Source organism: Pogona vitticeps, chromosome 1, assembly GCF_051106095.1.
Source record: "Pogona vitticeps strain Pit_001003342236 chromosome 1, PviZW2.1, whole genome shotgun sequence".
Classification (NCBI taxonomy): domain Eukaryota; kingdom Metazoa; phylum Chordata; class Lepidosauria; order Squamata; family Agamidae; genus Pogona; species Pogona vitticeps.
Genome location: NC_135783.1, coordinates 299,852,165 through 299,878,822, shown reverse-complemented (window position 1 = coordinate 299,878,822; position 26,658 = coordinate 299,852,165). Strand labels below are relative to the sequence as shown.

General features: G+C 43.5%; 2 protein-coding genes across 2 annotated transcripts in view; one reads left to right on the top strand and one right to left on the bottom strand.

Annotated features, from left to right (window-relative positions):
* CDAN1 (codanin 1) overlaps window positions 1–21,452 on the bottom strand; it is a 48,433-nt gene extending 26,981 nt beyond the window's left edge. Inside the window, exons 1-11 of the mRNA XM_020793686.3 lie at window positions 21,219–21,452; window positions 16,318–17,012; window positions 15,222–15,443; window positions 14,389–14,582; window positions 13,591–13,710; window positions 11,842–11,920; window positions 10,741–10,861; window positions 10,147–10,256; window positions 8,024–8,113; window positions 4,014–4,089; window positions 2,002–2,210 (exon numbers count right to left, since the gene is read on the bottom strand). Coding sequence (XP_020649345.3) covers window positions 2,002–2,210; window positions 4,014–4,089; window positions 8,024–8,113; window positions 10,147–10,256; window positions 10,741–10,861; window positions 11,842–11,920; window positions 13,591–13,710; window positions 14,389–14,582; window positions 15,222–15,443; window positions 16,318–17,012; window positions 21,219–21,314 — 2,012 coding nt within the window. The 5' untranslated portion in view covers window positions 21,315–21,452. The remainder of the gene's footprint in view (window positions 1–2,001; window positions 2,211–4,013; window positions 4,090–8,023; window positions 8,114–10,146; window positions 10,257–10,740; window positions 10,862–11,841; window positions 11,921–13,590; window positions 13,711–14,388; window positions 14,583–15,221; window positions 15,444–16,317; window positions 17,013–21,218) is intronic.
* A 426-nt stretch (window positions 21,453–21,878) lies between these two features.
* LOC110079039 (uncharacterized) lies at window positions 21,879–25,927 on the top strand. The gene is made up of 2 exons (XM_020793786.3): window positions 21,879–22,617; window positions 24,444–25,927. The coding sequence occupies exons 1-2, from the start codon at window positions 22,140–22,142 to the stop codon at window positions 25,091–25,093; spliced, it is 1,128 nt and encodes a 375-aa protein (XP_020649445.3). The 5' UTR covers window positions 21,879–22,139; the 3' UTR covers window positions 25,094–25,927.
* Window positions 25,928–26,658: the final 731 nt, after the last annotated feature.

Here is a 26,658-nt window from a genome sequence, read left to right as displayed (position 1 = left end):
GCCTGGCCACCTATTCCCAACTCAGTGAGCCTCCCCAGGAGGATACCGTGGTCAATGGTATCAAAGGCCGCTGAGATATCGAGGAGGACCAGCAGAGACATTTTGCCCCTGTCGGCCTCCCTCAATAGGTCATCACACAGGGCGACCAATGCCGTTTCTGTTCCGTGGCGCGGCCTGAAGCCCGACTGGAATGGATCCAGGGCATCTGTTTCATCCAGGAACGCCTGAAGCTGATCGGCCACCACCCTCTCGACTACCTTGCTTAAGAAAGAAACATTGGCGACGGGCCTATAATTGCCAATTTCGTCCGCCGCCAAACTAGGTTTCTTTCTAATGGGCCTAATGAGTGTTTCCTTGAGGGCAGAGGGAAATCTGCCCTCAAGGAAAGACCGATTAATTATTACAGTAGCCCATTCCGTTGTTGAAGGCCTGGCTGCTTTGATTAGCCAGGCCGGGCAAGGATCCAAGGAGGAGGTGGTGGCACGACAGCGGTCAAGCGTCCTGGCGACAGTATCGGACGAAACAGGCTGAAAGGTATCAAAAATCACCGGACAAGACGGAGCGCTGGACATCTCAACTCGACTCACTGTATTCAAAAAAGGAGCGAGGTCCCGGCGGATGGCCTCCACTTTAGATTTAAAAAATGCTGCAAATTGGTCCGGTGTAAAACTAGGGGGAGGCCTATCACCCGGGCCAATTCCGGATAGGTCGCGTACTATACGGAATAATTCCGCCTGCTGGTTAGACGCCTCGCTTATCCGGTTAGCGAGGTAAGTTCGACTGGCAGCCTTTACCTTAGCCTGGTAAAGGTTAGTAGTGACCTTAACAGCTATACGATTGAAACCCGTCGGGTCCTTTCTCCATTTGCGCTCTAGCCGTCTCCTGACCCGCTTCGACGCCCGGAGATCCTGGTTAAACCAGGGCGCCAGGCGATCTCTGCGGCGGAGAGGGCGTTTAGGCGCGATCGTGTCTACGGCACTAGCCGCGGCGGTGAACCAGCCGTCAACCAGTGCCTCGACAGGAGCGCCAGCCAGGTCAGCCGTAACTCCTCTCATGGCATCCTGGAATCCAATCGGATCCAGTAGCCTTCGAGGGCGGACCATGACAATAGGTCCCTGCTCCCTGCGAGGGGGGAGAGCCATCTTGGTGACACATTTTATTAGGTGGTGATCCGACCATGACAAGGGAACCGACTCGAGGTCAGTCACCATCGGACCACTCTCACTCCCGTTGGTGGAAAAAACCAGGTCTAGTGTGTGGCCGCCCACGTGTGTAGGGCCGTTGACATGCTGGGACATGTTCAAGAAGGCCATGGTCTCCAGGAACTCAAGAGCTGGTCCGGAAGCCTCTGCCCCCGCATGCATGTTGAAGTCCCCCAGGACCAATAGTCTCGGGGAACCCAGCAATACAAGAAGTACCAAAAATATAATTTTTTTAGATTAGGCATCCTTCAATCTCAAGAAACTATGGTAAAAAACATAATTAAAGAGCAATAAAACTACAGTAACAATTAAAAATCTATTAAATGATTAAAAAATTTAGAACTTTAAAAGCAAACCTTTTTAAAAAAGCAAAAGAACAGCATCCAGGGGTGCAATTTTAGAAATATCAAGGAGAGTCATCTACATTGTGTGTGGTTTTGCAGAATAATTTTAAAAAAAAGAACAAAACCCACTCACAGATATTTTTCCAGTACTAAACACAAATCTCCTTTGTTCAGCACAATGGAATTTCACCTTGCCTTTTCCCAGTTTTGGAAAAACCTGTGGTATTTGGGAATATATTCTGGTAATTAAAGCAACAAGCCATATTTAGAAACTGCTGAAAACAAAGAAATACGTATTGTACAAACCCACATTAAGGTCTTCATCTAGGACCCCCTCTCCACCATATCCCTGACAATGCACAAGACCAAACTCAGTGCTGTGGCAAAAAGGCCTTCAACAACAGCCGACACTTGCTCAAATAGAGCCAACAGGGAAGCACAAACTGCCAGCTCACCTTCCTGCACTGAGGATGAAGTCCCTGAAGAACTGCTGGCATCCAGGGAAGGAAGGAGGTGGGCAGGGCCCTTTGATGCTCTGAGGAACGAGGAATCTCTCTTGAAGCCTCTTCAGTCGGCTCAGATTCCCTGACCCCAACATGTTAAGGACATCCTGGTCTGGGGCGTCTCCCCAGCTTGTGCCACCCCCAACGGGGCCTTTACACATCTTTGGAATAGTGAGGGGAAAGTGAGATTAAAAAAGGCATAAGACTTTTTTCAAGTATCACCAAATTCACAATTGCACTCAATACTACTCTTATCACGGGGGTCTTTTAGCTTATACTTTCTTTACAAAGTCCAAGCACAGCATTTAATGGCTTGCAATCAACAGGGAGAGTTTGTATATGAAAGTTCATCAGTCTGAGTGCTGACTTTCATCTTTGAAACAATAATCACTGAATATATCTATGCCTGGACCTGTATGGACACCACTTCAAAACTGTGGCTGAAATCTTCATACATAAAGTTATCATCCAGTGACAGGAATATTTAATTCAAATTAATGGAAAGTTTCCTGTCTCCTCCTTTCATGTCCCAAACTTCCCAGCGGGACTTTTTTAGGCATTAAAGACTCTCCCTTCTCTCCATCCTGAAGCTCCCAAAGGCTTCCCAAGGGCAAAAGGAAGCCCTAGGGAGCTAGAAATGTGAATCGGGAGATAGGAAGCTTCCAAATAGTTGGAATGAAATATTCCCGTTGCCAGATGATGGCTCTCTCCTGGATTAAAAGACATGATTTTATGTAAAAGGATTTCAGGGAAAGTTTTCTTTCTAGAGTAAAAACTAAGATTCTCAAAGAAAACCCTGGTTATAAGGCCTCACTCTGATTTCAAGGATATGCTGCAAATTTGGATTCACATCTCACGCCACTAATTTTTAAAAATCAGTGATGATGATTTCAGTGACTTTCAAGTGCATAAAGTAGCATATGACAGTCCAATAAAAAAGGAACAACTAAAGTTCACAAACTAATTGCAGCACATATTATTAATAGTGATGCATAGACTATTTTCCCCAGGACACAAGAACTCACTGGAAATAATATACTACATAAGTATTATTATGAGAACTGGAGTGATAAGAATCATGAAGAGAGACCATTTCCCAATTCCCAAAAACTGGGACCACACAGAACAGACCTGCCAAGCACTGTAATACAGGATCACGCCCTATGCATAAGCACTGTAGCTGTAAAAGCAGAGGGCACATTTTCTTTACAGAGATCCTGACCTGTGTAGATGGCAACAATTGCACAAGGCATACAATCACACATTACAAGGCTGCCTGGACTTCCCACTAAGTGGAAATTGCATAGGATAGTGACACTCACTCACTCACTCACTCACTCACTAACTAACCAAACCCCCCACACAACTGAAATCATACAGAATTTATTTTATCAAGGAGAAAGCAGACTACAACAGACAGCCTAAAATATGAGGTATACTTTTTTCAAATGTGGTTGTCTTTTTTTGTCACCTGTGGAACCAAAAAACCACAAAAGTTTTTTTTAAAAAATGTTAGTCCAGTAGCAAAAAAAGCTTTTTAATGATTTAAAGGTTTATAAGTAGACTGCATATTAAGAAGCTAGTCATCCCACAAAAAGCATGCAAATACCCATATGAAGTAACTTAATGAGCACTGTGGCAGTCTGCCATACAACAAAAATTATAAAAAAAAAATAAGCAGCCCCCACAGCTCAAACTACAAATTGCTGAGTGGACATAACTTTTACAAATTAGAAATAACATTTTCCCCTTTTGCCTGTGTGTAAAATGCTAACTGCAAAAACTAGATTATAAATTATTTACACATATTATTCTACAAGATTTCTCCTCTGCTTCCCAATATTATTAAATATGAACAGGGGAAAATCATATTACTATTATTTCCAGTAAGTTCCTGTGTCCTGGGGAAAATTATTAGTGTAGCTCAGCAAGATACTTTGCTTATTGGGGAAAAAATTATTTACCTGAAGCAGCTGTTTCTGAAAGAGCCGGGCAAAGTGGCTATAGGTAGAAGCTGCTGAAAGATGAGCCATCATCACCCTGCAAAACAGGGGGGGGGGGAATACTTTTAGTTCTACAAGTAAATAAAGAGAAAGTCAGAAATCAACATTTAATATCCACATTTTTTTAAAATTATGAAATAAATACATATTTAATGTGAACTGAAAGATTTCTCCAAAATATAATTTACTCTAATCTACAAACAGGCTGACAGCCTTTAATAGAACAGACTGAATTCCCATATGAGTGCACCAAAAACACCACCTCCTGCAGAATTAAATGCTTGTTGTCCTCAAACCATGGATAAAATCAAACAGTGCTCGCTCAGCAGTAGAAGAGGCCCTACTGGTAGAATGGATTTCTTCTCCTAGTCACAACATTCTCTGAAATCTGCCTCAGAGGTTTGAGGTGAGGGAAGTCCATGGCACAAGGCATCAGATGTTGCTCCATGAAACCTGTGGTAGGTGTGGTTTGGATGCAAATGCCTCCTTGTCCCTTCCCATTTAGGATGTTTCTCTTCTTCTACTACCATCACCAGTTCATAGAACCAAAGAATAATGGAGTTGGAAGGAGCACTTAAGGCCAACCCTCTGTTCAATGTAAGTATCCAAGTCAAAGTATAACTGACAGAATGCCTCCACTGTTGGAGCGCTCACCACCTCCCTTTTCTTAATTTTTTTTTAAAGGCTGTGAATATCTTACAGAAAATGCACAGCTGTCAATATCCAAATCCAGACATACTGTGTTTTTAAAAACACAGCTTCTGCCCCTCAATTCAAAGCCACGGTTCAAGGGAAAAGCAGTGTAGTTTACCTGCAGAAGGGAGGTGGGGCGGGGGGGGGCAACATGCAGCTTCACAGAAACTGCTGGACTGCAAATCCCAGCATTCCTTGAGCTGAAATGTTGAGAGCTGTAGCCCAACAACATCTGCATTGTGACCACCTCAATCTATGGGATCTCCCTGCTTGGGTGGTCCCTCCCACGTTTGTGAGAGCAGCCGGGTTAGGGAGCAACAATGCAGGCATGATATCTGCTTCTAACTACCCTGAGAGTGATGGAAAAAGGAAAGGACTGAGTTGGGTTCCACAAGGGCATGGAAGATAGAAAACTAACTCACTAAAACATTCATTGCCACTCACACTCTTTCAAGGGGAAATCTATCTTGTCTTTCAACACCAAAAGTACTCTATGACGTGATCAAAAACATTTTGCCTGACAACAAGACTCAAAGGCAACAGAGAACAAATGATAATGTATTTATAATGTTATACAACAAGACTCTACTACATAGGAGGAGGAGGCAGAGCACCTCCTCCTACCCAGTTCTTCCAGAGTCACTTGTTCCAGCCAGGCCGGGCGGCTGAGGCGCTTAACGCCAAGAGAGGCCTGGAAGGAAAGAACGAGGAACCGGGCCTTCTCGGCAGTGGCCCCTCGCCTCTGGAACAACGTGCCCGTAGAGATCCGCCTGGCTCCCTCTCTGGGTGTCTTCAAGAGTAAACTTAAGACCTGGTTATTTGGACAAGCTTTCCCTCCTTCCGTATCTTAAATTCTTTATTTTTGCCATCTTGGATTTATGTACAGTGGTGCCTCACATAACGAGCGCCCTGTTTAACGACAAATCCGCATAGCGATGCGGATTTTGCGATCGCAAAAGCGATCGCATTGCGATGTTTCCTATGGGGAAAAATCGCAAAGCTATTTTCCCCCATATGCCCCATTTTCCCCCAGCTGACAGGTGGGTGCTTCGGAAGTACCGTGGGGGAACCCTCCCCCGCGGTATCTCTGAAGCCAGGGCTGCCCAGCTGGGGGAGAAGGCTTCGGAGCGACCCCGGGGGAGGGTTTTCTCCACGGTTTCTCCGAAGCCAGCGCCGCCCAGCTGGGGGAGGGTTTTCTCCGCGGTCTCTCTGCAGCCAGCGCTGCCCAGCTGGGAGAGAAGGTTTCGGAGCGACCCTGGGGGAGGGTTTTCTCCACGGTCTCTCTGAAGCCTGCGCCGCCCTGCTGGAGGGAAATGACCGCCTGCAGTGTGTCGGGATCTGCAGATGAAGTCTTGTTGTAGGGATCTGCAGATGAAGCCTTTAGGGATCTGCAGATGAAGCCTAGTTGTAGGGATCTGCAGATGAAGCCTTTTTCCCCTCTTGACCAGCAAGGAGAAAGAAAGAGGCCAGCATTCGAGTATGTGTTTCAGGGCGGGATCCGGATGAACAAAAACAGCCTGCTGTGTAGCATGCTGTTCAGTGGGAATAATTCTCCTTATCCGTCGCCGCATCCCCCTTTTATTGTTCTCTACTACCTTTTCACTGGTTCATCAAAAACCATTTTAAACACAGGCGGGTTAATATCCTGAATACACAAGTATGGTAAACAGAGGGGCCGGTAAACAGAGGCACGTAAATCCTAAATACACAAGCAGGGTAAACATTCCTGAATACAGAGCAGGGTAAACATAGACAAATAACACTTTAAATACACAAGTAAGTTGATACAATTTACCCAGAGACAGGAAATTATCCTAGATACCAAAGCCGGTTAATGAATCATCCTTACTGGAAACTCACCTGGGCCCAAGCACAATGTCTGCTATATACATTGTAAAAGCATACAATTTCCCCACAGCAGCGTTTTCGCGCCTTGCTTACCAAGGCGGCGAAAATGGCGGCCGGATGGGGGATTCTTCGCTTACCAGTGATTTTTTCCCCAATAGGAACGCATTAAACTCTGTTTAATGCGTTCCTATGGGTTCCCCCCCCCCCCCGCATAGCGAAGAATCCGGATAGCGACGTTAATCCTGGAACGGATTAATGTCGCTATGCGCGGCACCACTGTATATGTTTATTGGTCTAACTGTTTTTAAATTTGTAATGCCGTTCAGAGTAGACTTTTGGTCTAGATGGGTGAGGTAAAAATCTAAACAAACAAACAAACAGTAGTGACTGATGGAAGCCCTGGACTTAATTTACACAGAGCAAAACACTCAGCCTCTAGAATGGAAGCTTATGAAACAACTGTCACTCTTAGATGCAGTAAACAAATCCTTCTCAAGCCCCAAATATTGTATATTCATATATATTAATGCTAAACTATTTGCTTAGGGCACAGGAACTACTGAAAATCAAATGAAGTTCTGCACTTGTCTGCTATACTTTGATAAGGCAACTGTGGCAATGGTCTTAGGACCAATCACTAGTCAGTTTTGTAACATATCCCAGTGTATCAATCTGTCCCATTCTTAATATGGAAGCCATTAACATTTAAGTAGTTGAATGTTAAATGTCACAATCCATGATCTAAATGCAATCCTCTTGAAGAAACTCTTTGGATCCGACTAGGAAGCAATAATAAAGCATTGCAACCTGTGTGGCACGACACAAATTAAACACTACTCTTAAAACTGTTATCTAACTGCTGCATAGTGAAAGCTATGGTTTTTACGGCCACCTAGAGTGGTCGTATAGACCAGATGGGCAGGATATAAATCAAATCAATAAACAAACAAACAAACGATAGACAGACAGACAGACAGGTACGTATGGAAGGGAGAGCTGGGCCATAAAGAAGGCTGACTGCCGAAGAATTAATGCTTCTGAATTGTGGTGCTGGAGGAGACTCTTGAGAGTCCCCTGGACTGCAAGGAGAACAAACCTATATGTTCTGAAGGAAATCAACCCTGAGTGCTCACTGGAAGGACAGATCCTGACGCTGAAGCTCCAATACTTTGGCCATCTCATGAGAAGAGAAGACTCCTTGGAAAAGATCCTGATCTTGTGAAAGTGTGAAGGCAAGAGGAGAAGGGGACGTCAGAGGACGGGATGGTTGGACAGTGTCATCAAAACTACCAACATAAATTTGACCTAACTCCGGGAGGCAGTAGAAGACAGGAGGGCCTGGCATGCTCTGGTCCATGGGGTTACGAAGAATCGGATATGACTTAATGACTAAACAACAACAACAAAAACTGCTGCACTAATGATTTTACCTGATCCTGTCTCCCAGACACTTCTCAAAATCCCAGCCAGGTTTTTCACTGTTATCTTCCCATTCACGTAGTAACTCATAGAAAATATCTCTGTTCAAAAAGAGAGACAGGTTTGCTTCAAAATCTGAAACCATAATAGGATGATGCACCACTAACTCATATAAATGGTGACGTGGAATTCTTATGTATACACACCAAAATTTCATTAGTTTCTACAAGAATTTTACTTATTTTTACAAGAATTACCATTCCACAACCTACAACTGACAAATATTTCTAAGAGTCTTATACAGAATTCATGTCTAAGAGAATTCAAGCCTGCACAAATGCACTTCCACCATGATCTTACACAGTGGTTCTTAACGTGGGCGATAATGCCCCCCAGGGGGCGATTTCATTTTTCAGGGGGGCGGTAGAATGAAAAGGGGCGGTGTGGGGGCGCTGGAGCAGAAGGGGGGCGGTAGGGGGGCAGTGGAGCAAGCCAAATCTGTGAAGATGGCTGCAGCCTTTTTACAGTGTGCATGAATATATATTTTCCTCCAATTTTAATTTAGTTTCAGACTTTTTGTCTTGAAATTTTTAGTTCCTGCATTTGTTTTTATGCCCTTTTTATATTTCTTTTTGAGTCTTAAAATTCACTTGCAACTAAATCATTAAATGTTACTTTTTGGGGGGCATTTCATTTTCTTGGAATTTAATTTTGTTTTCAGGGGTCATTGGATTTAAGTGTCTTAAATAAATAAATAAATAAATAAATAAATAAATAAATAAATAAATAAATAAATAAATAAATCAATCAATCAATCAATCAATCAATCATAACTGCGGGGAGGGGGGGCGATGATCACTTCCTCAATGGGTCAAGGGGGCATTTCTTTCAAAAAGGTTAAGAACCACTGATCTTACACATGGTTATTCGGGAATAAATCCAGTAAGGTTCAATGGCACTTACTCCCAGGAAAGGACTGAAGGCTTGTCTTGTTATGTTAAATATGCTTACATGGTCAGAAGCATCAATAAAAAGAATTCAGCTAAAGTTTGAACTAGATAACATGTGAGGGAAAGCAGAGTTACCTACTGTGATACAAAGAGTAGGAGGACAAGAAAAGAGGTCCATGGAGAAGGAAAAGAACTGTAACTTTGACTCCTTCGGGCCTTAGGAGATTACTGTATTTTTCCGTGTATAAGATGACCCAATGTATAGGAGGACCCCCACTTTTCCAACCCCAAATAAGAAAATTTGATCACTGCTTCCCCCTCCACTTCCTAAGCCCAGGATCAAAGGGATGTGGAAGTGGAGGGCTAAAGCAGCAATGAAAGGGCTGCAGGATCACAGCCTTTTGATCCTCCAGCCCTTTCATTGCTGCTTTAGCCCTCTACTTCCTAAGCTGGGGCTTATGAAGTGCAGGGGTAAAGCAGCCATTCCATCAATTACCAGCAGCTATTTCTCCCAAGATGTAATTTATGCAGTGATGAACAAACCCAGGGGATTGGACGCTCTTCCCTTGTCTTCTGCTTTACACAGCTAGGAATACCTAGTTCTGTACAATCACCATGAGCCACTGCGGTATCATGGGCAGAGTGCTGAATTGGGACTCAGAAACCTGGCTTCAAATTCCTGCTCACCTATGAACATTCATTGGGGCGGGGCAATGGTAGACCACCCCTTGAACATCTCCCACAACTCTGAATAGTGTTGCCATATGCTGAAAGTGATTTGATGGCATATAAGAACAAGAATTTAACCATTAAATATTGTGTACACTCCTGAATACAAGGAAGGTCTCTATCCACACACCCCTATCTAATCCTGTTGCATTGTGTTCCACTAGCAGATGAGACCTTCCTTGTGCGCTACAGCCCTGGAAAATTGGTGTTCTGCTTCATGAACGCAACTGTCACAGGTAATGGAAACTCTCCCTTTTCAGACTATGCACAGGAGAGCAGTGGAGGTGATAGCAGAAGAGAGTGGGACTCCCTCTTCTCATGTGGTGAGTGTACACAGCATTCAACAACTGCAAAGAACTTATATCTAAACATACAGAACAGATTATCTTGGCAACTGCACTTCAATCATCAGCAACACTTTTATAGCAAACTAAAGTAACTGTTACAATATTTACCTTTGCTTCTTAAATATGTGAAATGCCTTATCACTGGAAAAATTAGATCGATTGTCAGTTTCGGGCTGGAAGGAAACTGACTGCACACATGAAGGTAGCAAGAGGGAAATCTGTTCAGCATACAAAATAATGCATAAGCATAACGCAATTATCCTGACAGAAGTAAATGTATACACAAACAAAACCAGAGGACAGAGTTACAAGACACTTTTCTTCTGCACTCTTATGCCAGCTGCTAGATCTGAACAATCAGCTACACTTAATGCAATGATACCTACAGACTGGCTGGTCCTGTAATGTCAACTTTTTCTAACCCATAAACTGCTGGGCAGCCTCACTATTTAACATGATGAGTTTTTGATACAGTATACTTTCCCTCTCTAGTTAATGACAGCCATCATTCTAGCTACACAGGAAGCTTCTTGTGCATGTGCCACAATGATGTCAAAAAATTAATCTTAATTTCTATTAGATCTAGAATTAATGCAGAAGACATGATAAACTGTGGCAATGATACTGAAGAAATCATTTTAATTCCCAACCACTGAGTGAACTATAATTTTATACAGTCCTTCCAATGTTTGCAGCCTTTACCTTTGCTGTGCTACTTTCATAGGCGATCGTAAGTCTTTCATGGAGGACAGGAGAAAAAGCTGCAATCCTCTCATTCTCAGCCAAAAGCTTCAGTGTGCCTTTTTCTAGATGAGATACAATTCTGCCAAGAACACAGCAACAAGGAAGAAGAACACTATTATAAAAACTGAAAGATCAAACCATGCTGCATTCTTGGGCTCTCCAGTCCGCCGTTAATAAAGCACCAGCCAACACAGACATAGAAGGTGACTTGTTAACCCAGCGTGTTAGGTTTCTGGCTGCAGAGCCTGAGGCTGGGAGTTTGATTCCCCCACTGTGTCTCCTGTGAAGTAGAGCCAGCTTGTGTGGCCTTGGGCAAGCTGAACAGTCCCAAAGCGCCCGCAGAAAAAGGGAATAGTAAACTACTTCTGAGTATTCTCTACCTAGAAAACCCTGAAAAGAGTTTTCATCATCATCATCATTTACAGACAAATAAGACGAAAATTTCTGATTTCTTTTACTGGATGGCTCTCTAAGCCAAAAATTCAACTCCAAAAACAATGGCATACACCATTCTACATTAATAAAAGAGTTTGTCAACTGGAACAATCTGTTGATTAGTAGACAACAGAATATAGGTTTTGAAGCACTGAATTAACAATTTACTGCAGTGGTCCCCAAGCTTTTCCGAACCGCGGACCAGATGCGGGGGTGGGGTCCATGCATGAGATGGGGGTGGGGGGGCGCATGTGCGGATGGCATGGGGGGCGCTCACAAGCATGCGCAGATGGCACAGGGTGCGCTTGCGGGGCGGGCCACCTGTGCCAGCCAGATTCGTCTTTGTAGACAAACATGAACCCCCCATCTCTAGTTTTCACTTAACAAAATCATTGCAACAGATAAAACACCTTACTTCTAGTGGCCAATTTAAAAACAAAAAACACACACGCACACGCACAAAAGGGCAGTATGGGAAACTCAGGGATATTACAAATCCTCAAACATGACAAAACTGCACACACCACAGGGCACAAAGAGACTTTTTGAATAAAACCAGTTCTACAATTGGTTCAAAAGTGTATTATGTATACTTTTGATTATCTCATCAACAAATTCACTTACACAAAATGATGATCTAACACCTGAACAGCAAAGTAAACACAGTTGTGTATACTGCAAAAATACTGCCTCTCTACTGCATCTGTGAATAAAATAATATTTATTGTAGTTAACACAGTTAAAAAGTAAGACAAACAGAAAGATATAAACAAACTCTGCTGGGGAAAACCTGACCTTCTCTGTAAAAACTACATATCACAGAATACATGCAAATCAGCCACTGGACAGCAAAAAATCTCAAGGATCTCCTACCCCATCTCTGTTATCTTGGTTCAAATCTCTAAGAAAACACCAATCATCATATAGGTTAAATCAACTTACTAAAATGTTTTGGGTAACAATAATGAAATCCTGTTATTCAACTTTACATCGCATAATCCTTACATGGCATGGAGTTGCGCAACAGGATTTCAGCCACTGCAATAAGGAAACAGAGTATCATAGAGAATTGCAGTAAGTAGACATAAGTTGCTCTTGTCAAGCAGATGTTATTTCTTATTTAACACTTAAATTTCATTTGGACTTTCTGGGTGGTCCAAGTTTAAATGAAGAGCTGTGCGATTTCCCCCTCATAACAATAAACTAACTAGATATGTCAGGCTCATTTGTTGAAAACATAATGAAATGAAAATTTCTGGCATCATGGTGAAATATAGTTTAAAAGTTCCAGATTAGGGATGGGGGCGTATTCATATTCGAATACGAATATCCCCCCACAGGTGGAAAGAATGAGGGCCCAGCCCCATGGCGCCGGACTATCCACTCACCATTCCACCGCTGATGCAAGCTCGACGGAGCCTTCCTATCATGCTGTTGTCCACAACAGATCGGCCACTCCTGGCAGGAGATGGGATGACAAACCTCTCTGCCAGTTCGCAGAGTGGCCAATCCATTGCAGACAACGGCACGATAGGAAGGCTTACATCAGCGGCAGAATGGTGAGTGGACAATCCAACCCCATAGGGCTGGAACCTCATTATTTCCACCTGTGGGGGGGATATTCATATTCGTATACGAATACCCCCACCTCTATTCCAGATGTATAGTATTCTGTAAGGATACCAAAATGAAATTTTGATTTGTAAGTGTTTTAAAATTTGCCACTTTCTAATAGCCCTGCTCAGACCATGGCTACGAAAGTTGAAATGCAGCCTCTCTGTATCTCTTTTAGAATATCTAGAAAGCCACAGTCATCCAAAGCATCTCAATATGCCAAAACTACCATATGTTTAATGACTTCCGAACAAGGCAATAAATACCAAGTAAAGTTTTAAAACTGGCTTCTGAATCTAGGCTTATTTGGAAGCTGTTAAGTGTGTCTTCCTTGTTTGGATACGAATGGAAATTATGGATAACTATACTTTCCTGACTTATTACTTCACTCACAAATGCACAAACTGGTGCACACTCTAGTTTATTAAACTAGAATTCAGTCATTCAAATGAAGTCACATGTTACTAGTCACTGCCTTATCTTATATAAAAATGGAGGGGTGATCTATTGCACTGGTTCTTTACCTTGGGTTATTCAGGAGTTTTGGACTGCAACTCCCAGAAGCCTTCACCACCAGCTGTCCTGACTGGGGTTTCTGGGAGTTACAGTTCAAAAGCATCTGAGTAACAAAGGTTAAGAACCACTGATCTATTGTACCTGAAGGGCAAGCTTTTAAAATACACCAAGCTTTGTTTATCTTCTGTTACAGTCTATATCATATATTAAAAACAAAGGTCCATATCTAACACAACTTCTGACCTTTATACTCTTCAGTAACATCCGGGTTACTCCCCTCATCTTCCACAGAAGAAGTTCCCTTGGCTGTTAGCAGTTGCAATACAAAGAAAAACTCCAGAAAGATATTTGGCACCAGGTTTTCTGCAAGGATAGCAAAGAAACACAATGACTCATTCAAAAATATATTTGATTTGTTTATTTGTAAAAATTCTAATTCTCTCCCAAATTCGAAGCCTTATTACCTGCAAGTAAGAAATTATATAAAATAGATTTTTAAAGGCAAACATTTTTAACTTAAAGAGTTGACTAAGATGTTTTGCTTCATCAGCACAGACACTGCATGTCTTTTTTAAAAAGAAAGGGAACTTATTTATCTTTTTCCTTTCTCTATCTTCAACACACCAAGGCTCACTGCTAGGAATCACATCAGGAGCTACCTATATGTCTCTCAACCATAGTTCATATTGTTCCTTGAAAGCAACCTTTCCAGAAATTTGCAAAGAACAATCTCTTCTTCTAGAAGCCCAATGGGCACAGTGGAAAAAGGGAGAACAGAGAAAAGGAAACAGGAGGAAGAGAGAAAAATGAAACCCCAGAATCTGGATTCTGTTGGCACAGCATGCTGAATTCCTGTTATTGTTCAAGAACCTAGTCTACATTTTTCTTTCCTTCAGCTTTTATGAGGAGGGTTGCATGAATAGTTGAAAAATTTTGTTTTTCCAAGGCATTTTGTTTGAGGTCATTTATATCAGTTAATATTCTTAGCATCATCTCTGATCAACATGACCCTAAAATATATACTATACTGTCATCTTTTACCTGATATGCAAAGTGAATAAAGCTGAGCCAGCTGTTGCAGCTGTTTCCTGCAAGAAACTTTGCTGACATCTGCAGAGGTTACCAACTGGTTTTCTGTCAGGAGACTCCCATTCAATCCAATAGGAGATTTAGCAGATGAACCAGAATCTGAAGATAATCCTGCCAGGGTAGATGTCTGATGCAATAATTTGGACCTGCAATTCAAACTAAGAGTGATTACAAAATAGGAATGGCAACACCAAAAAACAAACAAACAAACAAACTCCATAAGACCCTTTATTTCTCCATACTGACCAATGGTTCTCTTTCAAATATATATTAAGCAAACAAAGAACAATTTCTTTGGAGAAACACCACATCCTCTAGAAAAAAGGTGCCCTTTAAAACAATTTTTTAATGTACTTGTAGCATGTTACAGTTAGTTCAATATGACTGGACAAACTATAATACTGACACAGGTATTTAACACAGTTATTTTCAAGGTCAAGGTCACTCAAAGTAGGTCACTTTTGCAGGTGATACCAAGAAAAGCCTTTTGGCTTTAAGATGTGGCTTTGAAATTATAGATTCTTTCAGTGGACACTTTCTCTCTCTCTCTCTCTCTCTCTCTCTCTCTCACACACACACACACACACACACAGAGAGAGAAAGAGAGAGAGGGGGGAATTCAAAATTATTCACATTTTGAGCATTTTAGAAGTTCAGGTTTACCCCAAATCCCCTAAGAAACATTCAGGTCTGCTTCTACAAAGCAACAACTCAAACAACAATCCAGCAGCATTGGTAGATCCTTCCAGCCCCTGAACACCTCATCCTCAAATTTTGTAAAGTACCGTTCTTTCTTCAACATCTCTCTTTCTTCCTGAAGGCTTCCAGAAGAGGAAATCAGGTTGACTTCCTGAGAGGAATCAAGGGCCTCAGGACTGGTTCCAGACTGAAAGTGAAGAGCGTGAGATTTGCCAACAGGTGTGGAAGTGAAACACATCTTGGGCTTGGAGAGGGTTCGTTCAGTACTCACTGGAGTAGGATTGATTCTTCTTGATGGTTTGGTTTTGCTGAAATGAAAAATAAAAGCAGACTGAGGGAAAGAAACCCCAACAGCCAGTTACCATTCCACACTTATGCATTCTGGACACCATCTGAATACACTGACTACTGTAATGAGAAAAAAAGACAAGTTGAAATATAGAACTTACTAAGAAATATTTCTGCTAATCATTTATTTATTTATTCTATTTATATCCCGCCTATCTAGTCGATTAAGACCACTCTAGCTCAAAAATTATACAAGTCACCCTCTGAACCTCCTCTAGCTACTGTCTGACAAAACACGCTATCACAAAATCTGATTCGAGAATAAGCATAAATCAAGCAGTTCTCACTTGGAGCAAAGCTTAAGAGCTTGAAGGTTAAGGAGGGGAACAGAATGCCATTTAAACATGCTTGCAGTTGGGAGTGGATGAAGCTGATAGGCAAGCAGGAGACCAGAAGGGAGAAGGCACATTTCAGACCTTAGCACCATAGTAGAAGTTTGGCAGGGGGAAGGTGGCATATCTTACTAGTCAGCTCCAGCTCCATCCCTAAGGAGCCTATGGCATGGGCTCAGATTTCAATCACAGATTTCAGTTGTTTTACTTGCCCCTTCACTTGTTGACATTTAATTGGAGTCACAGGTACCCATCTTCTACTGGCTTATATTACTGGTCCATCTAGCTTATATTGCTGACACTGACTGGCAGCCTCTCTCTAGGAGTTCGTAAAAGAATCTTCAAATCTCTACTTAGAGATGTTGAGATTGAACTACAGATCTTCCCAGTACAAAATGAATACTCTGCTATTGAGTTATGGCTGTACCTTCCACCAAGCTACAAAACTACTCTTAGATTTGAGCTACAAAGACTACTAAGACATCTTCCCCTTGAGACTTACTTTGTCACTCCAGCAGCACTCATAGGTGGAAACTCCTCCAAGTCATTTAGATTAAGCTGATCAGGTGGTGAAATGGAAAAGACAGAAGTTGCTTCATTCTGTTTCTTCTGTCTGGATGACTCCACTGAGGGACTACCACACTTCACTTCGTCATTCATGCTTCTTCCCAGATCTTGGGCCAATGGCTGGCCAGAACCACCTGCAGAACTGTTACCTTTTCTTCTGACTCGCCTCACTGGGGCAGCCAAAAAATAACTTCCCAGACTTGTTTTCTGAGCAGATCGTCTTTCATTGCGAGAAAAACTGGGGCTTGAACTGCAATTTGGGCTGGTGCTATTATTCACATTTAGGAAGTCACTAGAAGAAGTCAAAAAACTTGACCCATTTAAGATAAAAGATCCACGTGATTCAACGTTATTTGGGGTACAGACATCGGAAGGTGATGTATCACAAAAAAGCTGCCCTCGACTGTTGCCAAATCCCACTGTACTAGAAGGCCTTCTCTGAGATCCTCCCCTTTGATTCTGAGAGCTAGCAGCACCCCCACGAAGCTTGGCATTTGGCGTTTTAGCAGGAGTAGATGGTCCATTGGTCAATATCCGACTGGTTTGTTCCCTCAAGTAATTGAGCAAAAAAGGCACAAAGTCTTTTTGAAACGAAGTAAGGAAAGCGAACTTGGGGTGGGTCTGGCCTTCCTATAAAAAAAGGAGAAAAACAAAATAGGCATGGTTCTTTTTTTCAATCTAGCGGTATATACATGAACTCTGTTCCATTTCTTTTTACAATGAGGCTACTCAAGGCAGCCAGTTATAAACATGCATTGCAAAATGGGCAAAGAGTGGCTCAGAGCTGGATACATGACGCCAGCATCTTTTTTTAAGTCCCCTGAGGCTGATGAATCTCCCTCCCCATGGCCTGGACAAAATGGGGGTGGAAAAGAGCCATCTTCTGTTCCCACTGCAAAACAAACAGTCAAATTAGAAACAAAATTTTACAAACCAGAAATACATTTCTCACATTTTTAGGCCTGTTGTGGCCCATGCTGGATCTTGAGGCCTGCTATGGCTTTGGCCCACATACCCTCAACAGCTGGCTATCCTAATCTGCCACAAAATAAGTGAATTTGAAATGAGAGTCTAATGAAAATTATCTAACCCCAATAAGCAACCATTCACAGCTGTTTATTAAAACACCAAACTTTACTTTCTCTCACCTGACTAAGTGCACTTAACCACCTCAAGGGTATAGCAACAATAAATTGCTTGGATGAAAACCATGATACACAAAAACACCTTAATATTACAATATAGCATAATAAGTGTCCATTTTAACTGGGGGAGAAAAGGAAATATGGCAAGCTACTTCCCCTCTCCCCACAATATGAGTGTCAAAAGTAGTCATTGTGCTTTATTCAAACCTGGTGCATTTTGAAAATGTTGGACCACACATGCTACTTTGATGACAGGACAAAATCCTACACTCTTTGCAAGTGAACTAACATACACTGAAACTGTACATATACCTGAATGAATTTATTCTCCCAAAAAGTGATGTTTAAGAAAAGTAGAAGAGTACAAGTTCTGCTCTAGCAGTGGACCAGCCCTAACATGAAGAACTTGTCTGAGGCAAACATTTTTCTAAATAAACTATTTTCCAGAATTATTAGATTGAATGTGGTGCAATGATTACAAAAATGGATTTAGATCTAACAGGTTCAAGTCCACATTTAAACATGCAATTCCCTCAGCGACCTTGGTCTATTTACTTCCTAAAGTTGAGAGAAGGAGAAGCATGTATGCTGCCTTGAGGTCACTGAAGGAAAGACAGATCCAACAAATAATTAAACAAAGGCATTACAGTACTGCATAAAAATTCAGATATGAGTCAGTATCCTAGCAAACCATGGAGGCACCAGTCTTTCCAACCATCATCCTTTCCTCTTCTGCATTAGGGAAGTTGTTCATTGTTCGTATAGCAATTGTAGAACATTCTGTGTGTGTTTGTATGTGTGCACACACGTGCACGTGTGTGTGTAAATCTGTTTGCATGGGAAAAACTAGTGTCATCTTTGCATAGTGAAGCATTCTGACCAACCACAAAGTGTCTGGCATTCACCAGACAGATATATAAAGCAGATATGCACCGTGTTTCCCCGAAAATAAGACAGGGTCTTATATTAATTTTTGCTCTAAAAATGCATTAGGGCTTATTTTCAGGTGAAGTTTTATTCTTTTCATGTACAACAGTCTACATTTATTCAAATTACAGTCATCTTCTTCTGATTGCTGCACAATGGTGGAGGGCGGGGTTTCACTTAACTAGGGCATATTTTTGGCATAGGGTTTGTATTATGAGCATCCTGAAAAACCATACTAGGGCTTATTTTCAGGTTAGGTTTTATTTTCAGGGAAACAAGGCAGTAGGATTTAGTTGTCTCAGATAGGGCCATAACATTTGGTAGTGACAAATATGTGGCTGATAGTAGTTGACAGGGCCAGGTAGGGCTAAATGTACGATAGTTTTAGGTTGTGAGAGTTAGTTGTTCATTAGAGAAACCAGATCTGCCAAGTTTTAATGATGATATAATAAAATAATTAAAACAAGTACATGTATAGCAAATACCAATATTTCTAAGCACTATGAGTCTTATTGCATTCTACATATGATTTAAACAGTAAATGTTATTTAATGTTTTTAACAATGACCAAGTGATTATTTACTATCAACTTCTGGCAAAAAAGCACATAAGGAAGAATAACAAGTCTTCCTCTAGAAGTGGTTTTTTATCAATACTGCTGTGTGCACACTCTGTTAGTTACATTTTATATACAGTATTATTTATTATAGACCAGATCACCATATATGATGAGCACATGTACAGAAGTTTTACATTTTTCTTCACTGCTACAGACGTTATTATAAGGTTACTGTAATCCTCTGCAAATAAGAACCTGTGGGCAAAAGGCTGTCAAGAGATATAATTTTAAAAAAAGAAAAGAAACAGAATTCAACCTTTTCAACTGAAGACTGTGAACAAAAAAAAAATATTAGTAACTAATCAACATGGCACCTGACTTCTGCTAATTCCTCTTTTCCTGAGCGGCTCCCTATGCCACCCAAAAATCTTCTCCAGAAAAGTGGCCAATACTCTAGAATAGTTTTCCTGTTTCGTGATAGAAGAATTCAGCTCAAAGAATGCTCCTTCCAACAGAAAAGACATGAGATCCAACCCACTGATTCAGCTTCCCCCAAAACAAGCCCAAGGACTGTGTCTCTTTGCTTCATATAAATAGTTCAAACTAAACACAGTCCAAATACATGACTGTGGATTCTGATCTGTGCAATCACCTGTATTCAGCATTGCTTTCCAGAAGTCTGGTGTAGTGCTTTAAAACCAGCAACAGAGGAGGTTAGCATCTACACATAACTTGAATTTATGTCATAGAAACTACAGTAATGACTTTCAGCATGATTCTAAGCTTCTTTACCCAGTAGACATATTGAATTCAGTAGGATGTATTTTCTAAAATGTATATGTAGAAACTGAAGTCTAAGGTGGCACATCTCAGTAAAAGAAAATCATAAGCAAAGCACATATATTGCCCTCTAGTGTTCTTTAGCAACATTATTTCAAGAGCAAAACAACAACCAAAGTACAGTACACTAGCCTAGTTTGGCACTACTGGACCTGCTGAAAACCAAAAAAGAATCTTCATAATATCTGCCAGGCTTATAGTATACATGAATATACAAGAAGCCTGACACAAACCCAACCAACTTTTTAAATGACAACATTCCCATTGGCTCTTGAGATAAATCACCAACCAAATACCAGTGTATTAATACATATCCTTTCATCTTCATCACAAAAGACGATCCCCATGACCTATGTAAAGGGCCTTCCCACTTTATAGGCCAACCTGTACACATACATCTTTTCCACTTGCCTGGATGACTACTCTCTCTCTCTCTCTCTCTCTCTGCTTAACTTATGAAGTAAACAGCTCTTTTTAAAGACATCCCACTGCATAAGTTTTTATAGATGGAAAAAAATAAGTATGGCAACAGCAGAGAAATCGGAAAAGAACGTAGTGTTAAGCCCTGTCCTTAGGTAGAAGTGCTGCACTTTTACTGCCAAGGAAGGTGAAGAAGCACTCGTGGGAAATTTTGCCTCAAGCATCAAAACAATGTGGCCAATTATTCTGTACTGTCAGGGCTCCCTCTCAGGCAGCGCTTCAGGCCAAGCAAAACCTAAAAAGGTTTCGATGAAACAAATTAAATACAAATGTAACCTCGTGCAAATCCGCCAAAACGGGTTCGTAAAGCACAAGGCGTCATCGAACACGCAGCAAAACCTGCATCTGCTGAATGGGGAGGAGGGTTAGGGTTGGTATCCTGAGAATCGTCCAGCGCTAAGAATCGGCCCCTTAGGTAGAAACTTGCTTCCGCCAACTCCGCACCCCAGACAGGATTGAATCCAGGGCGCGGAAGAAGGCAGGGCTTTCACAAATGCCAAGAGACCCGCCACGGAGAGAGAAAGAGGGGCTCGAATCCTGACATGCCAATCCTTCAAGTGTCCCCCAAAGTCCGCACCGTCCAGACCTAAAGAGCTGCCCCTTTTCCCGGGAATCCGCCGAGCAGCCCGCCAGGACCGGGAGGAGGAGGGGGCGCGCAGGGACACTTTTTCCTGCCTCGCCTGCCGCCCGGTCCGAGACGAGGGCTTTTGACGGATAGGAGCGACTTCCAACGTCCCGCCCGAAGAGAAAACTCGCGTTTTTTACACACACACACACACACACACACACACACACACACACACACACACACACACACACACACACACACACACACACACACACACACACACACACACACACACTTGCCATTGGCGCGTCTTTTACCTCCGCGGGGCAGGAGCTCTGGCTTGCTTTCAGCCACCGCACCACAGCAAGGGCGGCCACCTCGTCCCGCAGCAGGAGCTCCAAAACCGCCGCCATCCACACCGTCGAGGACCGGCCCCTCGCGACGGCAGCCGCCCCGGCTGGCGCGCAAAAAAAAAAAAATTAAAAAGAGAGAAAACAGAGAGAATGCGCCACTCTCGCGCGCGCGGGGGGGGGTGTCCCACAGCAAGACCTGGGGCTCGAGACAGACAGACCGGGAGGGAGGGAGGGAAGGAAGGAGGCGGGCTCTAATTCCCGTCTAACTCCTGGGGCAGAGCGCAGCACGTGGGGAGCGGGAGGGAGGGCCGAGCGGCGCCAGACGGAGAGAACGCCGGACGTGGTTGGAGGAGGAGAGTTGAGGGCGCGGGCCCCGCCCCCCAGGAAGGCGGGGTTAGAACCCATGGGGCCAAGAAGAACCGCGCGCGCCGCGCTTTGGGCAAAAGCCGCGACGGAGGCGACGCTAGAACGCTCGGTCTCCTAAAAAAAGGGGCGGGGTTTAGAACACTCTGGCTCACAGCGGAGTGGAGACCGCTTCCCGGCAAGGGTTGCCATTGGGAGGCCGAAGCCCTTGGGCGGGAGGTGATTGGCGTAGGCTAGAGCAGAGGGTGGGCTCAAAGGGAGAGCCGCGGTGGAAGCAGTTCCTCCCTTCCCCCCTCCCTTCCCCATGTCAACAAGCGGGGCGCCTGCGCCGGCAGTTTGCGCGTCTTTTCCTCTCATGCGCGGTATTTGCTTCCCGAGCAGGGCCCGGGGTTTGGCCTAGAGCCGTTGGGGGCGCAGCGGCGGCGGCGGCGGCGGCGGCGGCGGCGGCTCAGCGAGCGGGACGGGCGGACGGAGCCTTCCGGCTCTCCGGCCGCCGGACTGGCGCCCCGTTGGGCGTTCAGGATGGCGGAAGATTCGCCCAAGCGGCGCAAGGCCAATTTTAACGAGGCGGAGACGGAGGTGCTGATCGAGCAGGTGCTGAAGCACGAGCAGGTGCTCTTCGCGGCCGGGCCGGGCCGAGCCTCCCCGGGCCAGAAGCGCAAAGTCTGGGAGCTGATCCGGCACAAGGTGAACCCGGTGGCCGCCTGTCCCCGCGAGGTGGAAGACCTCAAGAAGCGCTGGCGGGACCTGAAGCGCCGCGACCGGAGCAAGCTCTGCCGCCTCACCCAAGGCCCCGGCGGGCCCTTCCCTCACCCGGCGACGCTCGCCCTCCTGATGGCCAGCGGAGAGGAGATCTCGCCGCCCCCGCCGCCGTCGCTGCCGCCGCTGGACCACCTCCGACCTTACCCCTCGGGGCTGCCGGCGGCCAGCGAGGCTTTGCCCATCGTCGGAGGAATAGACACGCTGGATTTGCCCGGAGCCTCCTCTGTGCCAGAGATCGGTGAGTTCGCGAAAACAGGCAGAGCCAAAGCCACTCGCCCACCCCGACCCCCAACTCCTCTCCTGCCCCTTTCCTCTCGCAGGAGGACGACGGATCTTCCCCCCCCCTTGCCTTTGTGGGGCTTCTTTCAGCCCCGAGACACTCGGCGCCCTTCGCCCTCTCTAGGATCGTGGCCAGACCAGGCGAGAGAAACCGCTCGTTTCCTTCTCCGGGGAGATCACTCTGTGGTTTGTCCTCCCTCCTCTTTAGAGAACTGGGTTTTTTTCCGTGTACTTCCTTTCCCACAGTTCTTTTACACGGGTATTCTCCTGGTCCAGGTTCTGACTGGGTCAGTGACAGATTCCCCCAGAGACTGGGCTCAGGTTGCGAGGCGCGTCATAGAGCTTTGGAGTTTTGGAGCGGAGCCCTCCTATGGATGGAGCGATTTCACAAGTGGCGGCAAAAAAAGGTCCCCATCTCCTGAAACGGGTTCCTTAAGGTAAAGCAAGCCAGGCCATCGGTCCGTCCAGTTGGGATCCGAGTGACCGGCAGCACCTCTCCTCAGTGTTGAAGATAGACTTTCGCACACGGACGTCCTCCGAGATGCTGAGGACTGAACCTGCGGTCTTAGTGTGCAAAGCATGTGCTCCAGCGCTCAGTGACTTTTTCCACATTTTACCGGGAAGGTGGGAGGATAAATGTGGGAAATAAGACAGTGGCAATTCAGCCCACCACAGCAGAAGTATCCATTTTACCTCAAAAGGTCTTGGAAACTGAAAAAGCTGTGTATATGAAACATCAAGATGTCAGGAATAAGTAGTGTTTTATTGTGGGACCATTGTAAAAAGTACTAGCATGCTTACTAGTTGCTTGTGATTTGGATAGCTGTTTGCCCTGTACAAACTGTAGGGTCCTTTCTATACCATATAGGCAAGATTTATTCTGTAAAAGAAAAAAAAAAAACCTTTTCACACCTTTAATGTTGCCTCATCCCTCAACCTATTGTCCTACTGTTATCATATGTCATCTAAGTATTTTTTAACTAAAAGCTGTTCAGTTTTTTATAGTAGGTAGAAAATTGACATTGATTATTACAAAGCCAAGCCATGATGCAAACTATTTATTTCATAAAGTTTTGGATCATCAAGACATGACCTCATAAACAGTTTGCAATATCATAATTACCACCATTATTATTAGTTTCTGCCCTATCTTTCCACTAAAGAATAGTGCAACCACAAAATCAACTTAGTCTAAAAGAGTTAAACCCATCAAAAATACTGAACCATTTTGTAAGGCAATTCTAAAAGTCTTCACACACTTTCTAATTGTAGCAAAAGTAGGAATTGCATCTCCTAAAAGAGATCAGAACTGTAGAGGCACAGAAACATAGATTTCAGAATCCCCTCAACCTGACTCAGCATATACTAACAATGTAAACTTCAAGATAAAAATGTTAGTGCAAAATATGCTTGTTTCTGATCTTTTGCTGTGTACATACTCTTTCTCCTGCATAGAGGTAGAGAGAAGGACATTTGAAACTGCCTTCTCTTTATTTGATGATAATTTTTCATGTTTTTGCTGTCCTTTTATGTATGGGTTTTGTTTACGATGAATTTTTTCAGGTTCATTCTGTAGCTTTAAAACAATTTTAAGGATTCTCCTTCACACAACCTTTCAACTTCATATTTTGTTCTCATTACATATAGAAACGATGAAAACTCAGTGAAACTTTTTTGAGACTGATGAGAAGTTTAGGCAGCATCTTACGTGCCTCTGATACCAGCCTAGTAGACAGCAGTTGAATTCAAGTTGTGAAAATTTATGTCTTCTTTTCCCTTCATTAGGTTTTACAGTTGACCCTGGCCCATCCCACCAACCGTGTGCGGAGAAGATCAGTCTAAAGGAAGAAATAGTGGTGAAGGTAGTGGAGCCAGAGGAGAGCTCAGAGGACATGGCTGTCGTTCCTCCTAGCCAAGAACAGCTACCCTTTTCGGCGTTACAGAATGGAGGTCCTTGTGGAAAAGTAAAAGCCAAAACAAAAACTCAGCCCCAAACAGACCCTAGTGAAATTACAGAAGAAGATCTATTGCAGATCCAGCAAAACCAGCTGCACGCTATCCAGGCTGGCTTTGATAGTATCAACCATAATCTTCGGTTGCTGCAGCAAGGAATGCAAGATCTCAACAATAGCCTCAGTGTCATGGCGCATACATTAGTGACAATCAAAAATGTCTATGTGAAGAACAATGCTGGCCCTACCACTTTTGCTAATGTCACTACTCAGACCACATCAGGATACCTCAGCCCTGGGTCCCCGCTGGTTGAGGACAGGGTTAGAGTACCAGTGGCTGGAAGTAGTAGTAGAAGCAGCAGCTGCAGCTCCAGCTCTCTATCACAAGAGCCAGGTCCTTCAGAATTTCCAAGGCCGCCCCACAGACCTATTAAGAAGGAACATCCAAATGGGTGCTATTACTTTTGTTTCGCAGACGTATAAGACTACTGTAGCTTTTGAGATGGGGCTGGTTTGTACCCTGCTCTGGTAACATATCATGACAGAACATATATATGTGGCTGCCCTCCTATAATGCTAAATTTATAAAATGACCCTCCCCTCACACACGGGCAAGACTGCAGAAGCCTTGCATTGTGGGAGGTGTAACACAACAAAACACTGAAACAAATGTTGAAGTACAGGATAAACACAAATAAATGCAACTTTTAGAAACCAGTCTTATTTATGTTTGTATGGAAGGAAATCCCACTGCCATCCAGATGGGGTTCACCCAAAAGCAATAGTGCACTGGGTTGTTCTGGTAGTAATCCAACAGCTTCTCTGATTGGGAATTGCCTCTTACATAGTGCCTCCCCTGCTGTCTCTCTTGTTGGAAAGACAAAAGAGATTTGATCCATCTTTATATGCCTGGTATTGATTTGATCTTTTAAAACAAAGCAGTATGAAAAGGTAGCAGAAACTTTGTGTCTAGTGCAGGATCTGTTATTCAGGCTGTTTTATTTTTGTAGCAATCCAAACGGAAGATTTGGAAGAAATTGAGTACTTGATTGTGCATTGTTTTTTTTAAAAGGAAAAAAAAAGTTGCCTATTGCTAATTCTGTTACACAGCATGTGAAGTTTATCTGCTGTATTGCTGGGAGTGAACCAGGGTACTGAGGTGCAAGCCAAGAGCTTGTATGTTTTCCTAGATAGCTCTTTGTTGTTGCTCATACCCAGGTCCTCTGTCTTCCCTGGAGGGGAAAAACTGCTCAGAGTATCTAGTAGTTGGGAGGCTGCGTTTTACTGCATAATTAAAAAATATTTGCCCTCTGAAAATGTGATGATTACTCCTGTGTTCTTGCGAAAGACATCTGTACAACTCATCTCACTGCAAGTGACACATCCTGGAGAAACAGTTTTGTTCCATAATTTGGATGTAATGCTAAACAGCCTCCAGATCTTGTTGGACTGCAGCTCCCTTCAATTGTAGTCAGCATAGCCAATAGTGAGGGGTTATGGTAGTTATAGTCCAACAACATATGCAGGCCACAATGCTGTGGAAACTAATTTCTTTCAGTCTTCTCCCACCTTCTGTCATTCCTAGCCAATGCCTGTGCTGGCTGGGAGTTGATTAAAACATGGATGGTTCTGTATTAGGGAAGGCTATTCCAATGGGAATAAGCAACAGATACACTGTCATTAGGAGGTATTATGGTGTAATAGATGAAGTGATGGACTAGGGCTTTGGAGACCTGAGTTCAAACCCTAATTTGACTATAGAAACTCACTGGGGAGATTGTAGTGGTAAAGCAGTTCTTAAGTATCCCGCATGTCTTGAAAGTCCTGCTAGGGTTTCCATAGATGCAACTTATGAACACATGACACCACTGTCCTCACCTCTTTTGGTGCAGCTGCAAGTTGTAAAACATCCATTGGCTTCTTTCAATAAACTTCAGTGTTTCCACTTTGCACAGAAAGAACTATTGCTAGTTTAAAATTAGGAAGTGGCTGTTTCATTCATGGGTGCGTGACAGAAGGAAAATGAATTGGAAGTGTGTGAACCTAAA

Coding starts and splice junctions, on each gene's coding strand:
- LOC110079039 (XM_020793786.3), top strand. CDS start 22,140: ATGGCGGAAGATTCGCCCAAGCGGCGCAAGGCCAATTTTAACGAGGCG. Junction 22,618..24,443: donor CTCCTCTGTGCCAGAGATCG/GTGAGTTCGCGA, acceptor TCCCTTCATTAG/GTTTTACAGTTGACCCTGGC.